The sequence below is a fragment of the Elgaria multicarinata genome, chromosome 9, assembly GCF_023053635.1.
Source record: "Elgaria multicarinata webbii isolate HBS135686 ecotype San Diego chromosome 9, rElgMul1.1.pri, whole genome shotgun sequence".
Taxonomy (NCBI): domain Eukaryota; kingdom Metazoa; phylum Chordata; class Lepidosauria; order Squamata; family Anguidae; genus Elgaria; species Elgaria multicarinata.
This window is the reverse complement of record NC_086179.1, coordinates 81657651-81672075: the sequence shown is the minus strand read 5'-3', so window position 1 is coordinate 81672075 and position 14425 is coordinate 81657651. Positions and strand designations below refer to the sequence as shown.

The 14425-nt window shown below is 38.4% G+C and overlaps 1 protein-coding gene across 1 annotated transcript in view; it reads right to left on the bottom strand.

Annotated features, from left to right (window-relative positions):
- Window positions 1–3008: 3008 nt before the first annotated feature.
- The window catches only part of PTPN12 (protein tyrosine phosphatase non-receptor type 12), a 70951-nt gene continuing 59534 nt past the window's right edge, over window positions 3009–14425 (bottom strand). Inside the window, exons 12-18 of the mRNA XM_063134209.1 lie at window positions 13938–14023; window positions 10056–11035; window positions 8650–8727; window positions 8106–8197; window positions 6246–6276; window positions 5196–5312; window positions 3009–3729 (exon numbers count right to left, since the gene is read on the bottom strand). Coding sequence (XP_062990279.1) covers window positions 3668–3729; window positions 5196–5312; window positions 6246–6276; window positions 8106–8197; window positions 8650–8727; window positions 10056–11035; window positions 13938–14023 — 1446 coding nt within the window. The 3' untranslated portion in view covers window positions 3009–3667. The remainder of the gene's footprint in view (window positions 3730–5195; window positions 5313–6245; window positions 6277–8105; window positions 8198–8649; window positions 8728–10055; window positions 11036–13937; window positions 14024–14425) is intronic.

Below are 14425 nucleotides of genomic sequence, written 5' to 3'. Positions count from 1 at the left end.
AGGGTTTTTTTTAATTACCCTTGAATATGATGAAAATGGTTGTGGTACCACACATCCCAAATATTTAGCATTGCAGAATAATAGAATGAATACTATTCATTTTCTCTAGGTTAAAGGTGCCAGAGCACTGTTCTGTCTCCATTTTTTTACTTCCTATCCTATCAACTTGGCTTAAAAGTATATTGTCTATAAAGGGTTAGCTAGCAAGTTATAAACAGTTAGGACAAAATGCATTTGCAGTTCTTGCTGGCGCTCTTTACTGAGATAGGAAAGGAAGTCCTCCACCCTCTATATTCTGGACTGGGAACTCTTGGACTCACTAAAGTAAAGCTGCTAGTGTTGCCCACCAAACTCTTCAATGCATGCACCTGTGTTTCCTGGGAATGATATGTGCTGCTTCACTGCCTATATCTTAGCTTGCAACTTTAAAAAAAATCCCTAATAAAAATATTTAGCTGCTTTCTAATTCAGTCAAGACACTTTCTCCACATACTAATTGGATACTACGAGCACAAAGTTCTTAAGACTTTTCAATTAATACTGCAACACATCCACTTGCAGTCAAGAATCTTACGTTCGTGAAGACATTCAGTTATTCACCCTGTCTTTCATGTATCTGCAAGTATTAATTCCAGTTGTTAGCCTATTTTTGTTTCACTTAAGACTGAAATTGCCTTAAATTTCTAAACTCAGTGCAATTCCTTGGGAGATCTGGAAGCATCACGATGTAGCCGCCTTTAGTGTAGTGTCATCTCAGCTTATTTCACCCCCTTCTCTGGGGTTGTTAAACTATGAATTGTCTTTTGTATCACTTTCTCAGTAAAGCTTAGGAGAGAATTGATTTTGTTTTTCTCCCTCTAGAATGCCTTATGAGGGTATTCCACTACCTTGGCTAACATTCTTAAACTTATGTATGCTGTGTTCCTGTGTATTGCCATAAATGTTCATTTCTGGGTCAACTAGCTGATAACCAGCAAAGCGTGGAAGAAATTTTTCCAGTGATTTATATTTCCATGGGAAAAAATCCATTTCATAAATTCATTCGAAAAAAATGAATATAAAAATGCAAATACAATATTAAGCAAACTTGGCAGTCTTGAACTTGTAATTAATATTTTTCAGGTGATAATTCTTAGCAAATGTGTGAGAAAATGCATGTATGTCAATGCCTAAGTGAAATGAAACTAATGTAGTGACAGAGAAACTGAAGGTGCCCCAACCGCCTCAGTGGAAGATGTTGAACTTTGTTGAGATAAATGAATGGTTGTCAGCATATCATGCTCACTTCTTTGGTTGCTAAAATTAGGATGTCAACAGTTTTCCGTACCTTTCAGGGTGGGTGGGGTTCCCTTGAATTTAAACAATATAAGGGAAGTTTATGCTGTTTACAAGTATTCCAATAAAAAACCTACATGTTATAACATTTAAATCACAGCAAGCATGCTTTAATTCCACACCACCACCACCCAACATTTCATGTCATATACTTGTGGTGTATTGGGCCCAAAAGTAACATAAGAGTACTTTTTTTTTTTTTAGCTTTCTTACTAAATAAAAGGTTTGTGGGTTTTTTAAAAAAGCACTAAATCAGATCTCTCTAGGGCTTCAGAAAATCTTCAGATAAAAACTGAAAGTTCTCCAATGCAAATAACCCTATGCAGATTCATTAATTTGCATTGGAGGAGGGAAACTTTTTTTCCTAAAAAAACCTGCATTACTGCTGACAGCAGCCTGTGCTTTGGCAGAACAGAGCCAGGCTTGCAGCAGGAAATTTCCCTTAAAATATTTGAGCTAATTTCACTCGCTGTCTGTGTTCCAGAAGGGCTTATTCCCTGAACACAATGTTTTAGGTATATAGAGAGATGTTTCCTGAGCAAGCATAATAGCATGACATATTTGGGCTGGTCTTGGCAGCCAGTCAGTATTTGATCTTTGTGATTGTGCCCCGTGCCTGGTTTGGGGACGGGTCATGTCTTATGACACCATGCTGAATTTAAGTTGTTTCAAGCACCACTGCTGCCTAATATGAGAGACAATCCCCTGCCTTTCAATTTCAGGCTTGTGTGCGAAAGGGCTATCTGCTGAATGAGCACTTCCAGACTCCTGGTGTGTTGTTCATATACTTTGAAATGTGATTGTAATCATTGTCAAAAGACTAAATACTGGACTACATAGATCATTCATCTGGTGATGAGTAGTGGATTAAAAATTAAAAATGTATTCCCTCAGCAATCTGATTGGGGCATATTAACAACTCAAGAACTGAGGAACTGGCCGATACTACTTATAATCCACAAAAGTTCTACTATGGCATTTAATACCTTTATGAACTCAAAAGACAAAACCTTTTATATATATATTGTGTGTGTTAGTTCAACAGGATTTTAAAAACAATATACAAAAGTGTTTATATATGCTCTGTTTTTTACACTGAATGAATCATAACTATAGACGAGCATCATCTATGCTCCCTTCTGTGTGATATACATGAAACACCACTACAGGAAGAGTTCTCTCTTTAATTTAAAGATTCCTATTACAGAAAAAGCATATTTGTAGTGGACCCTTATGAGAATTAATCTTGACATTGTATATAGTCAAGATACAGTGTTACTGCAAGGGCTTTGAGAACCTTCAGAATTTTACATACACACCTGCTGAATGAGGAAAAAACTACTCTTCGCTAGCACAACGGAAGCTGTGTCATCGGTCCCTTTACCAATGTGGCCCTGAAATGCTTGCAGAAACACACACTATTAGTATACCGTAACGTTAAAACCTGATGTCACTTAGTAATGCTTTCTTTTAGAAAATTCTTCTACAGATTTTAATTGAAATATACTACAAAGGATAACTAAAGAGTGAGTTAAAGTGTTCTTTTTTTACTGGCAGTTCAAATATGTTGATATGCTAATCTCAATCAGTGAACATACTCATGCTAAAAATCAGATATTTCAAGGCACTTATGGACTCTCCATGACTAGATGAAAACCAGGACAAATTAGGACTGACAGTTAAACAGTATATAATATAAAAATAACCTTTTGCTTACAATTTACAAAATGTATTACAATCTTCATCTCTGCTATCCTGTAATTCAGGATGCGTGCCCAACATTTTTTTAAAAAACAACAACAACTATTTACTAAAACATTAGGGCAAATAATTTACAAGGTTCACAAAAATTTAGGTCATGCAGAGATTTCTTACATCTTCTGTTAATACTTTATGATTGCAGCTTTATCAAATTATATACCTGCTTGCCCTGTACATATACAAAATAAAGTATACATGGTAATCAAACGTTAGCAAAAAAGTTGTCCATAAACTCAATTTGTCAAAAGTTTCACCATATTAACATGTCTATAAACAGTGTGTAACAGGGTTAAAAGACATTTAAGGCAATAATACTTGAAGTAACAAAATAAACCATATGTAATACTTTCTCCTAAGTGTAATAAGGCAGATTGATGGCCCCAGAAAAAAGTTAGATTGCAATACTAGAATCCACTGTTGTGATGTTTAAAGTTTGTCTGGATGTATACAAGAGTGTACCAGTGTATGTACACTGCTAGTCCCAAAAAATAAAGAGTAGAATACTATTGATCTAGTTCAGTGGCACTTGAATATTCCAGTATAATTTAATAAGTGTCCATTTGTTCTTGCATCATGTCCATTCTGAAGGTGGCTCTCTTGGTCCTCTTGGTTTTCCACAGCGGTTGCCAAAACCTGAAACGATAAAACTCAATTGAAGTATGTATTTAACACTTCGAAAAAAACAAATTTGGAAAAGCATGCAGAAATATATTATTAGCCACTGTAGCAAACCTATTTAACACATAGGTCTTCTAGGACAGAGTATATTTTCAAAACAGCAAAAGCAGCTATGTTCTAGGATCAATAGTACCTCAAGTACCTTGCCCAAAAGAGGAAACCAAATGGAAGGAGATGCTCAAAAAAGTGCACATCATCTAGCAGCTGATCATAATGAGTTTGGGAAGCTACTTGTATAGCCTTGGGAACAGTACATTATAATACTGTTCTAATCTGAAATGCTCTTAACTACTTCGTAAAGAAAGCTCAATTCACTGTTCCACTGAGAATGTGAGAGGCTTCCCAAATGAGTTGATTTAAAAATCAAATAGGTGTGCTCTTTGCTGCGTCTCTATATTTAATGTTATAATTCCTGCTGAACCACCTCCAGGTCAATGTTGCTAAACTATGCCCACACATCTAAGAGCTTGTGAAATATTTGTGGCAAAACGAGCAAAAAATATTTTTTTTCCTAGAGTAGTCCAATTCAAAGTATACTCTTGCTTATCCTCCAGTGAATTAACCTTTATTTCAGGGGGGCCCAGAGCAGTGTACTGCACCTGTGGGGACCTCCAAAGTGCTTCATGAATTTTCTGCTCCCTGCCCTTTGAAAAAAAATACTTAAAAAAGAAAGAAAAATGTTAAGATGCCAGGTTCTCTTTCCTGTTCCTGAACCAGCTGATCAGTATTGGGCGGGCATAAAAATAGTTTCTTTCCAGCCCTGCTTGATCTTCTTCCGCCCACACTCGCCTTTATCCTTTGTTCCCTCTCCCAGCCTCTGGCCTCACTATTTCTTTCCCATGTGCCCCATCTCCCTCATTCCCAGCCTCTAGCCTCACTGTTTCTTTCTCTTCCCCACCATGGTTGTGTCTCTCACTATTTCTCTCTCCTAGTCCCTAGCCTTGCTCTTTCTCTCCCTCTCACTCTTTTATGGTGTAGAGAGCCAGGGGTTGAGGCATGGATAATAAATGTGTAGTTTCTGCTGAGCATTCAACCTGGAGTAAAATAATGTACATCATATATATATTATAAGCCACCACACAAGAGTTACAGTACATTCATATCCATGGTTTAAATCCAATGTTGCCTGACTGGACTTCTGCTTGTGCAATGGGCTTCCCCTTGCTCTCCTCCCCACTACAGCCTCCCACACTTCCCTGATCTGCTCCAGAGGGTCCCCAACCCTCTGGAGTAAATTTAGGGGGCATGCAGGGGACTGTAAGGGGGAAGAGAAATCCATTCCGCCAGCGGTTTCTGTTCCACTGCCTGAGATCTAGGCTGAATACAGCCCCATATGTTTACCCCTGTGTACACAAGTGGAGTACTTTACATTGAATGTATCAGATGCTAGAATACAGGCAAAGTAGTAAGGCATAGTTTACCAATATCTGTAGTCTCAATTGGAACTTCTGATGTTGAACCTCTTTTAGCAATAGGATTAGAAAGAGGAAGCTGAGGTATACTATCAATCTGTGATTTGTCTCCCATCTCAGGATGATCTGAAAAGAGGGACTCATTGATACAGAACTGAGTTTTTTGCAATTATAAAACACAATTTGGTTAATACCTAGATTTGTTCTAAGCAGTTTGGCTTAGAGAGGTTCCTATATAGTTTACTGCACTCTAAGCAAAAAGACCTCACATTTTAAAACTAAAAAGTAATTTTGTTTCACTACCAAACAGAGAGATACAATCTTGTGTTGCCAACTCATGTCATGTGCCTGTGTAATTTGCTCCTTAAGTTATGAAATGCTTCTCTTTTTCAAAAGGACACTTCTGGCTACATGACTAGCAATGCAATCAGAGCATTTCAAGTGTCATGTGGGGAGGCAAATAAAATACCCGGAGTTTGAACAAGGGCTTTTCATTTCCTGCAACACCATGGCCATTTGTCATGCATAGGAGGGAGTTATCAATATTGCAATGAAAAGGCAAATGCTTGTACTGAGAGGTATGTGTGTGCACAAGAAGCCTTTGGATCAATTCACCCGTCTTTAGCAAGCCTCATCTCTTGAAGAGCAAAATTCAGTTTGAATTTCAGTATTCTACCATCCTAGTTCAGAAACTGTCTGTTAAATCATGTTTGGTGCAGAAGCCACTCTGCCATATTCTGACCCTGAACGGATCTGTCACATCCCTCCACCATGTTATTCACAACATTCTAAGCTGGCATTGTCTAACTGGGACCTTAGACCACCAGCTACTATTTATACTTTAAAAAAAAATATTGCTCAAGAATCAAACCAGCATGCCTGGCTCCCCTGCATCCACAAGTGGAAGAAGCACTGTTCACTCATGCACCAAGCGTAGGGGTGGATTTCACATAATATATTCAAGGCCAATTTTACACCCAGCTCACTGAAGTAGCTTGATACCCCATTTGACTAGTAAGACAATTATCTAGTCTCTTAAATTAAAAATTAATTGCTTACCAAGCTGTGTAGGACCAGCCATTTTCAATCCCTGTTAACATAAAATATTTTTTAAAGTTGACACAAAGTAGGTTGGGTATTTTTGCTGAATTGAACTAAAAATTGCCATCTGACCCAAGATCGTTGTATATATGCATTAAAAAATTAAAAGTATTAAATTTTCCTGCTGATTTCCTGTCAGTGGCAGACTACTCCAGAGGTGGATAATGTACGGAGGTTGACATCCATGATTAAGAGCCGTGGGAGTATTTGGCTAATACTTTCATCCATATCAGATTCCCAATTACATCTGGTTGTCACATTGTACATGATACTCAATTTCTGTTAGTAACAGCTTTAAAAAATCTTTGTGTACTTTGAAACTGATAATACATGTGGATTCTTCCTTTAGTATTTCTGCAGCTACATTTCATGCTTCCCTGCTATGAAAATGTCAAGGCATTTTTAATAAAACGTTGGATTCTTCAGATGCCAAGTATTCCATATACTACATAAAATAGCTTGAGCTATGAGTTATCCATCTCTGGTCTAGTCAATCTAAGTATGGCATGCTATTAAGGTAGAGAGCCAGTATTCATGCTATCATTCACCACTCCCCATCTCTCATCTTTTCATTCAAAATGTTCAAGGCACCTAAATTCATATTTCAATGCTGCACCATTACTCCATGAAAATACTAAAACCATGATTTGATACACCATAGGACATTTTCTGCTATAAATTAAAACTGGACAACTAACTTAGTCTGCTAACCTTTAGACACCCTCATACACACATTCAAATTCTTTCCTAAACAAGGCTTTGCACTACTTCTAGAAGATACACACTTTTTCCCCTCGTGAATGCTCCTCCCTTAACTGTGACCACCACCAGCTGTTCTAACAGGCTCAGCTGAAGGAGAGCAGGGCCATTCCACCAGCCCTGCTAAAAGAGTTAATTTTCATTTTTCCTTGAGTATTTTGGATTTTTAGGTGCTGTTTAATTGATTATATATATATGCCGCTCTGGAGGCCTTTTTGGCTGAGGAGCTACATAAAAATACTTCAAATAAATAAGATCTGCGTAGTTAGCAAAGGGCCTCCCTCCCAGGTTAACAAACACTAAATGAGGAGAGAATAACAGACTCTGTTTTGCCCATTGCCCCATGCTCAACTTACTTCCAACATGAATAGTACCCCACCTCTACAAAAGCTGCAACTGACATACTAGATCACAAGGCTCAACATGTCTTGTTTAAGAACCGGTGAGCTACAGCACATGCTGGGCAGTTTTTAAATTTTTAATCCACAGCTTCTTGAATCATCCAATGCTGAGCAGTGGAGGTTGTTGGAGGGCTACACAATCCTCACATAACCCTAGAACAGGGCATGGGTTATGCAAGGGTTATTTAAACCTCGCACAACCCCTGTTGCCCAGGTTTGGACGACACAATAAGCCATGGCTTGAATATTCATAATGACTACATGTGACGTAGCTGTGCGAACTTGCCCACAGGCTCATATAGGGAGGAGTGATTCCTTCAGTATGTAAGGCTTGTTAAGCAAGAAGAAGCAATTTGGACTGATCATTTTATTTGTATTCTTATTTTATTGTATCAAATGTTTTCCTGTTTTATACTTGTGTGCTTTGTGTTTGATTGTGATTGGCTATAAACAATAAAAACTTGAGTTGAAATTTGGACTGTATTCAGAAGTCAAGGGATTGCCTGGAATCTGCTACACAAGAGAGAGTACAGGCAAACTATTTTGCACTTAGTTGAAGGGTCAAGTCTATAAAGGATATTCCCAAGGGACATTAAAGTGTATTTTATTAGTATATTGTGAGAGTTGCTTCCCCGCCTCTGAACTCTCCCATACTTACTGTACATTTTGGTTGTTCAGAAGTTTTCTGATGTTGTAACAAACTCCATTCAGCAGATCGTGGAAGGTTAATAGCTTTGGGCAAAGTTGTGACTATGAAAAAACATTTTAAAATAAAATATTCAGTAGATATGCGGCTGGATCCAACTAAGCAAAATTTAGGGGAAATCAGTAACTATATCTTTTTAAAAAATAAATAATTGCAATATAGAAGTTAAATGTGGAGAGTCTGTTTTCCAATCTAACCTTTATGGAACCAGTGAAACAGAATATGATAACTCTGTAATCCAGGTAGAATCCTGCAAAAGCACAGGGCAGTGCAATGGTGTGTGTGTAGGACTAGAAAATAATTTGCTCCCAGCAACCAAAATAATTACAAGCCTAATATAGAAGCCAGGGCAATAATGCAGCAGCGTCCATAACGCATTTGTTGCTACATGTATTATCCAACTTCTGATTAGGTCAATATCATTAATTGACCCAAATACCCATTTTAATATACAAGTTTGATCATGATTTTGTGAAACCAATAAGATGGTACTCACTCTGCTCACTTGCAAGCACAAGAGATTCTGGAGTTCTTTCTGGTAAAGGAGGAGAAGAGTCTTCAGTAGCACCTGCATCTAAAGTCATGCAAAACTATTACTGAGGCTGAATCACCATTTTTTTTAAAAAAATCTTTTGGAAAACCAAAGACTTGAGTTATAAAGCATTGTTTAAGGAGTATCTAGAAAAAATAAAGACTGAAATAATTTTAAGTGTTTAATTGAATATCCTTTTCATAGTTGGATGCAAATATACTGGCTTTGTACAAGGATGCTTTGCGCAATAACCACAAAATGGTTGGCAGCCCACAATGTATTTAGGCCCCTTTTCTGTTGTACTAATTCACTTGACAATATGCCATCTTACAGCAGGAATAAGCTGCAGAGAAGCAATATCTGGGTGTTTTTTCATTTAGATGACAAGATGCAGGCCCTTAACCAAGCTAATCTTTAGATTAGTTATGGATTCAGTCATTATAAGGAAGAGTGTTTTTCCAGGAAAGCACATGGAAGTAGCAATAAGAACAAATGAAACATCTCAGGAGCTCAACAGGACATGCTTCTGAGCAGAAATTGCATTGCCAAGGTTATCAAAACCAAATAGTTTACACATCTTTGCTGAAAATACCTAGCCACATATATCAGTGCAGAGCTTAGTATCAGGTAGGGCCAAAATCTTCCACTCCTGACTTCCAGCTGCACATTGCAGGTCAAAGTTGTATACATATAAACAAGATAGGGGTACCTTTTCAGCCTAAGTGACAAATTTCAATCAGGGAAAGGTCTCAAAGGCTGCATTCCACCCGTGGGTGGGGTAATAAGCAGAAGAGGTATGGTCAAAGGCAGAGTGGGAGGAGACAAAATGTGATTACCAATTCTAAACCTAAACAGAAATAAGCAGGACATGGCTTCTGCATGTCTACTCACAAATAATCTTGAGTCCCAGTACTGGGGAAAAGGTGGAAGAGGGAGGAGGAAGAGGAAGAGGGCTGAATCATGCAGCAGCATCCCCAGGCAGGGCAAAGCTCTTATTTCTGATCAGCTACTGATCGGATAAGAGCTTCTCCCTGCTGGGAGAGGGGATGAAATCTGCAGAATAACTTGTGGGCTGCATTTGGACTGTGAACTGGAGGTCCTTTATCCCTGATACAAAAGTTCTCAGATCAGCCAGAAAACACACAGTCCAGATGAATTAGGTAAGACCTATTGAGGTCAATATGATTATGCAAGAGAGCACAAAAACAATTCCTTCCAAAACAACAGCTACCTGCTCACACAATGAGCTTCACAGCTGATCAGGAATTTGAAATTCCCATACAGGAGCAGCTTTTCATTTGCACATCCTTGGATCCAATACTATGAATTTAGTTTTTTTTTAACTGTAGGTAAAATCTAGTACTGCTTACCTTTATCAGCTCTAGACTGTATTATGCTTGGATTTTCCTGTCTTGCAATAGACATTGGCAATACTTTTCTAGCAGAAACATTTTCTGTATTAGCAGCTGCAGAAACTGTGGCACTTGCAGTTGAAACATTAGACATACTTTGTGTCATGGATCCATCAGAGTTTCTTTCATCTGTATCCGAATCATCAGAATGCAGAGGATTTGTAAAACAAAGGGGTGCTCTAACTGAAAGCATGCCACTGTGACAATGATCTGCCGATTCGTTGGGAGGGGAATCCATTTGAGATGGTGTGTTTGGTACTACAGACAGATCTTTAACACCATGACATAAAACAGCTGGAGATGTATCCTCTGGTGTTGATGTTGGCTGTGCATCTTTAGTCCCTTGTAATGACCACATAGCATGTCCCTTCTCTTTGAGAGGCAAACAGTCTGGTCTTTGCAAAGCATCAGAATCTGCCAGACACCGACGTCCTTCCAGAGAAGTAATTTCAGCTTTATTAAGTGGCTGCACACTGCATTCTATACAAGAGTTTTGTAAGGTATCTGCTGATGCATCACCTGAGCCCTCTTCTTGTGGTTTAGAGGTTTTATCCATTACACAAGATGAGCCAGTTTTGATTTTAATTGCATGTCCCCGATTCAAGAGAGTGTTTCCATCAAAGCTCCTTGGTCCCTCCTGAAGAGGGACCTTTTTAATTTCAAAACTCAAGTTGCGCTCCAGCTTTTTTTCTACACATTCAGAGACTTCATTCTTCCCTTGTTGTTCTGCTGATTTATTGCAGTTTTCATTGAGGTCTGTTGGATGTTCTGAAGAAACCATATGTAAAACAGGCTTTGGATGGTATCTATCATTGTCCTGCCAAACAGTTGTGACAGTTGGATAGGCTGATGGAGGTGATGGTGTTAAAATGGGTGGTACTGGATGAGGCTCTGGAGGCTGCAGAATTTCTTCTTTAACATCTCCTTCTACAAGGCAACTAAAGAAAAATCATTGTGTTGAGTGCTCCATAATTAAAGATTGCATATGCTTATTAAACAAGTTACTTATCCACAATAGGAACTGGAAAAGAACGTCTATAGATTACAACCACAATTAATAATATTTTTTCCATCACAGTTACAATTACCAAGATTCAAGGTCAGGTATAGTTTTGCAAGAAATCTCAGCAATTACCATCCAACATTCTTAACTTTTACATTAAATATTTAGACAAAGGCCAAACCTAAAACACGTTAAAGGACCAAGAAATCATTTAACACATGAAGAAAAAAGATGGCATCTTGTTATTACCTCTGGGAAATCACTAAAGGTCATTACTTCCACTTTATATTCTACAATGGAGAGGCTACAGTAATTTTAATGTTAGTTTTACAAGCAATCAACAGGATAGTCATGCCCTCTTGTGGCAGAATTTTTAAAAAAAATGTGTTGGAGGGGCAGGGGTGTCAAGCTCACAGAACTTAAGTGTGTAGGCAACAGCAACTTCTAGCAATTTTTAGGAAATATTTGAATAGCATCCTGATGTTACTTCTTTCAGGAAGGGCAGGATGTACATTCATGGAAGTCTGAATAATTTGAAGATGTGATAAGTAGCCATGCAACATCTCAGGATCTGAAGCTTTCTGCAGTGTTTTTCATGAAGTTATAATGGGTATGCACATTGAAGGAAAACATTAAGGAATGCGAACTAAAAAACTATGGTTTTTTATTGAAAATAGTTTATTGCAATCTTCACTTTTAAAAAAGTATGATCAAGTGTATAAAAAGCCTATATTTTCAAAGTCACAAGAGATGTTAAGCTACACAAAGTACAACTCCTTGCACATAGCTGTTTCAAAGTGTTAGTTGTATGGAAAACAAATATACTAAGTAAGAATGGTACCTGAATTTGTTTATCATCTTTTCCCCTACCCATTTCTTTTTGTATCATGTATATTAGATTCTATGCCATTACTCTAAATGGCAAACTCCTTTCAGCCCACTGGCAGAAAGGCAGTTTATAAATGCAATAATAAAAATAAGCTATTCTAGGTTCCACATTAGTCCTCTCTAAGCAAAACAGACATGCCCCTGAAATAAGAGCATGTATAGAAGAAACATTGTGTAGAAACACTGTATTTACACCTATTTGTTTGCGATGTTTATATCTTCTTGTGTTTATATTCTGTGAGTGAGGTAACAATGCAACCAAGTAGGCAAGAAGCCAGTCTGCTATTGTGTATTAGGCATAAAAACAGTGGTAGCTGCCTTGGTTACAGTTGTGATAGAGGGAAACTTCAAGCTGACAGTTGTAAAATGACTAGGGGGAGAAGCTGCCTTTGTTTATATAAGGTACCAGCTGGATTGTAAAGTACAATTTAGATGGTGAAGGGGCTCAACAAATTTCATTGATACTTACAAGGCCTAAAAAGAACATGAGTGGTCTGGCTGGCATTTTTTTAAAAAAGGTTAGGCAGAATTTAGTTGGTAGTTTGTGAGAAGACAACAGAACCTTCCAGTCTAAGAGAACCCTTCTGGAAGAGGACCTGAAACCAGAGGGTTTCAAGCAATCCTTGAAACATCTGAATCATCCTAGAAGCCAGGGGAAGCAGGAAGACACTGCTGTACAGCATCTCTTCCTGGCTGTGAGGATTGGCTGGGGTGGAGTTTAGCCCTTCCAACCCTCTGAAAATGCTGCACAGGGTTGGGAGACCCTGTCAAACGGGTAAGATCCCCCAAATCAGGAGGGTCCTTCTCTCAGGTAGTCAGAGATGTAAAGACAGGAATGTCTAATATGAAATGGGAGGAGGACAACACTAAATACAAGTACATAGTTTGCTTAAAATGGAACAGATGGCAAAGAACTAGTAACCAAACATTAAAGAAAGACACTCCTTGGAAAACCTGAAGTTAAAGCACATGACTGATATAACGGAACAATACATCTAGTCAGATATGATGAACAGTAGTCTAAGTTGAAATAATGGCTGATTCTGTGCAGTGAGTTATCAGTTATTACCTTTTTCTCCCACTGAAAGCTACCACTTTAAAGAAATTAAGACAGCAATGCAACATACAATGAAAGCTTCTAAGCTATAATGTTATACAGTATCTGAGCCAAGTACATCCAGTTTGAAGGATGCACCCTGTACATTTTTCCTAACCTAAAAGTAATTGCCCAGAAATTGAATGTGTGTATTCCTAACATTTGACAGCCAATGAAACTAGAATCTGATCAGTAGAGCTAACTGTCAAAGTAATAGTACTTCAATTCAGTGTCCTGTGAACTGTTTCCACAATGAAAGTGAAAGAACAGTTTTTATTGTCCTTCCAGAGGTGGGCAACTTATGGCCCTCCAGATGCTTTGGCCTACAGCTCCCATCCGTCTTAGCCAGCAGAGCCAATGTTGAAGATTAATGGGGGTTGTAGACCACAAGTTGGCCATCCCTACCTTACACCAATACTCTGAAAAAATGTTCTTAGAGGTATGTTTAGCTGATAAAAGTGCATTCTCCTTGTACAACTGTAATTGCGTGAAGGGAGAGAGCATGGATGCACTAGCTAGCTCTGCTTCTTCTGTTGCATCTCCATTGTCGACCCCATCATCCTCCATATCTTGGGCAAACATCTGCAGTGCAGCACCTGCTGTATTCATATAGGCTCCCCACACAATTTAGAACACTGCACATTCAGGGATCTAACTCACACAGGGAGCCTATAAGTTCAGCAGGCTCCCTCCTAGACCTTTAGGTGACTGAGTTAGCTAGTGTGTGTCCCCACCTTTCCCTCTCATCACATGAAGAGAAAAACACCTGAAAAGAGCATTATGTACTGGTGGAAATAAAATGGATCCATGCAAATTTATTTCCTATGAAGACCATTTCTTGCTTCAGGGATACCTGCGAGTTCGAGGTGGCTTTGGTGGAGGAGAATCCTGTTTCTCGAGGTCGCCAGAACTGACAACATTCTCCGTGCTAACTTCATTCTGTCAAGAAAATTAAATCCCAAAGAGTTTTATTCAAAGATTAAGAGCCACATCCACAGGAAAGACAACCAAACATGAAGTTCTAGAAAGAGAATGAGAATGCAAAACGCAATTTAAGTATGAATACTATAACTTCACAGGATTCACTTTTAGTAGAGACTATTTTCTAGCATGATTATATGTTGGAATCCAAAGTTAAAAACTGCAACACATTTGTACTTCAGACTCTCATTTGAGTGTGAGTTGGATCCAGAGATACTCCAGAAGAAGAAATTCTTGCCGAAGACTTAGTAGAAAACTGCACAACAACAACTAGTTGGCCATTGTGTGAGCAGAATGCTGGACTAGATGAACCACTGTACTGATCCAGCATGTCTCTTATGTTCTTAACATGGTGATGGC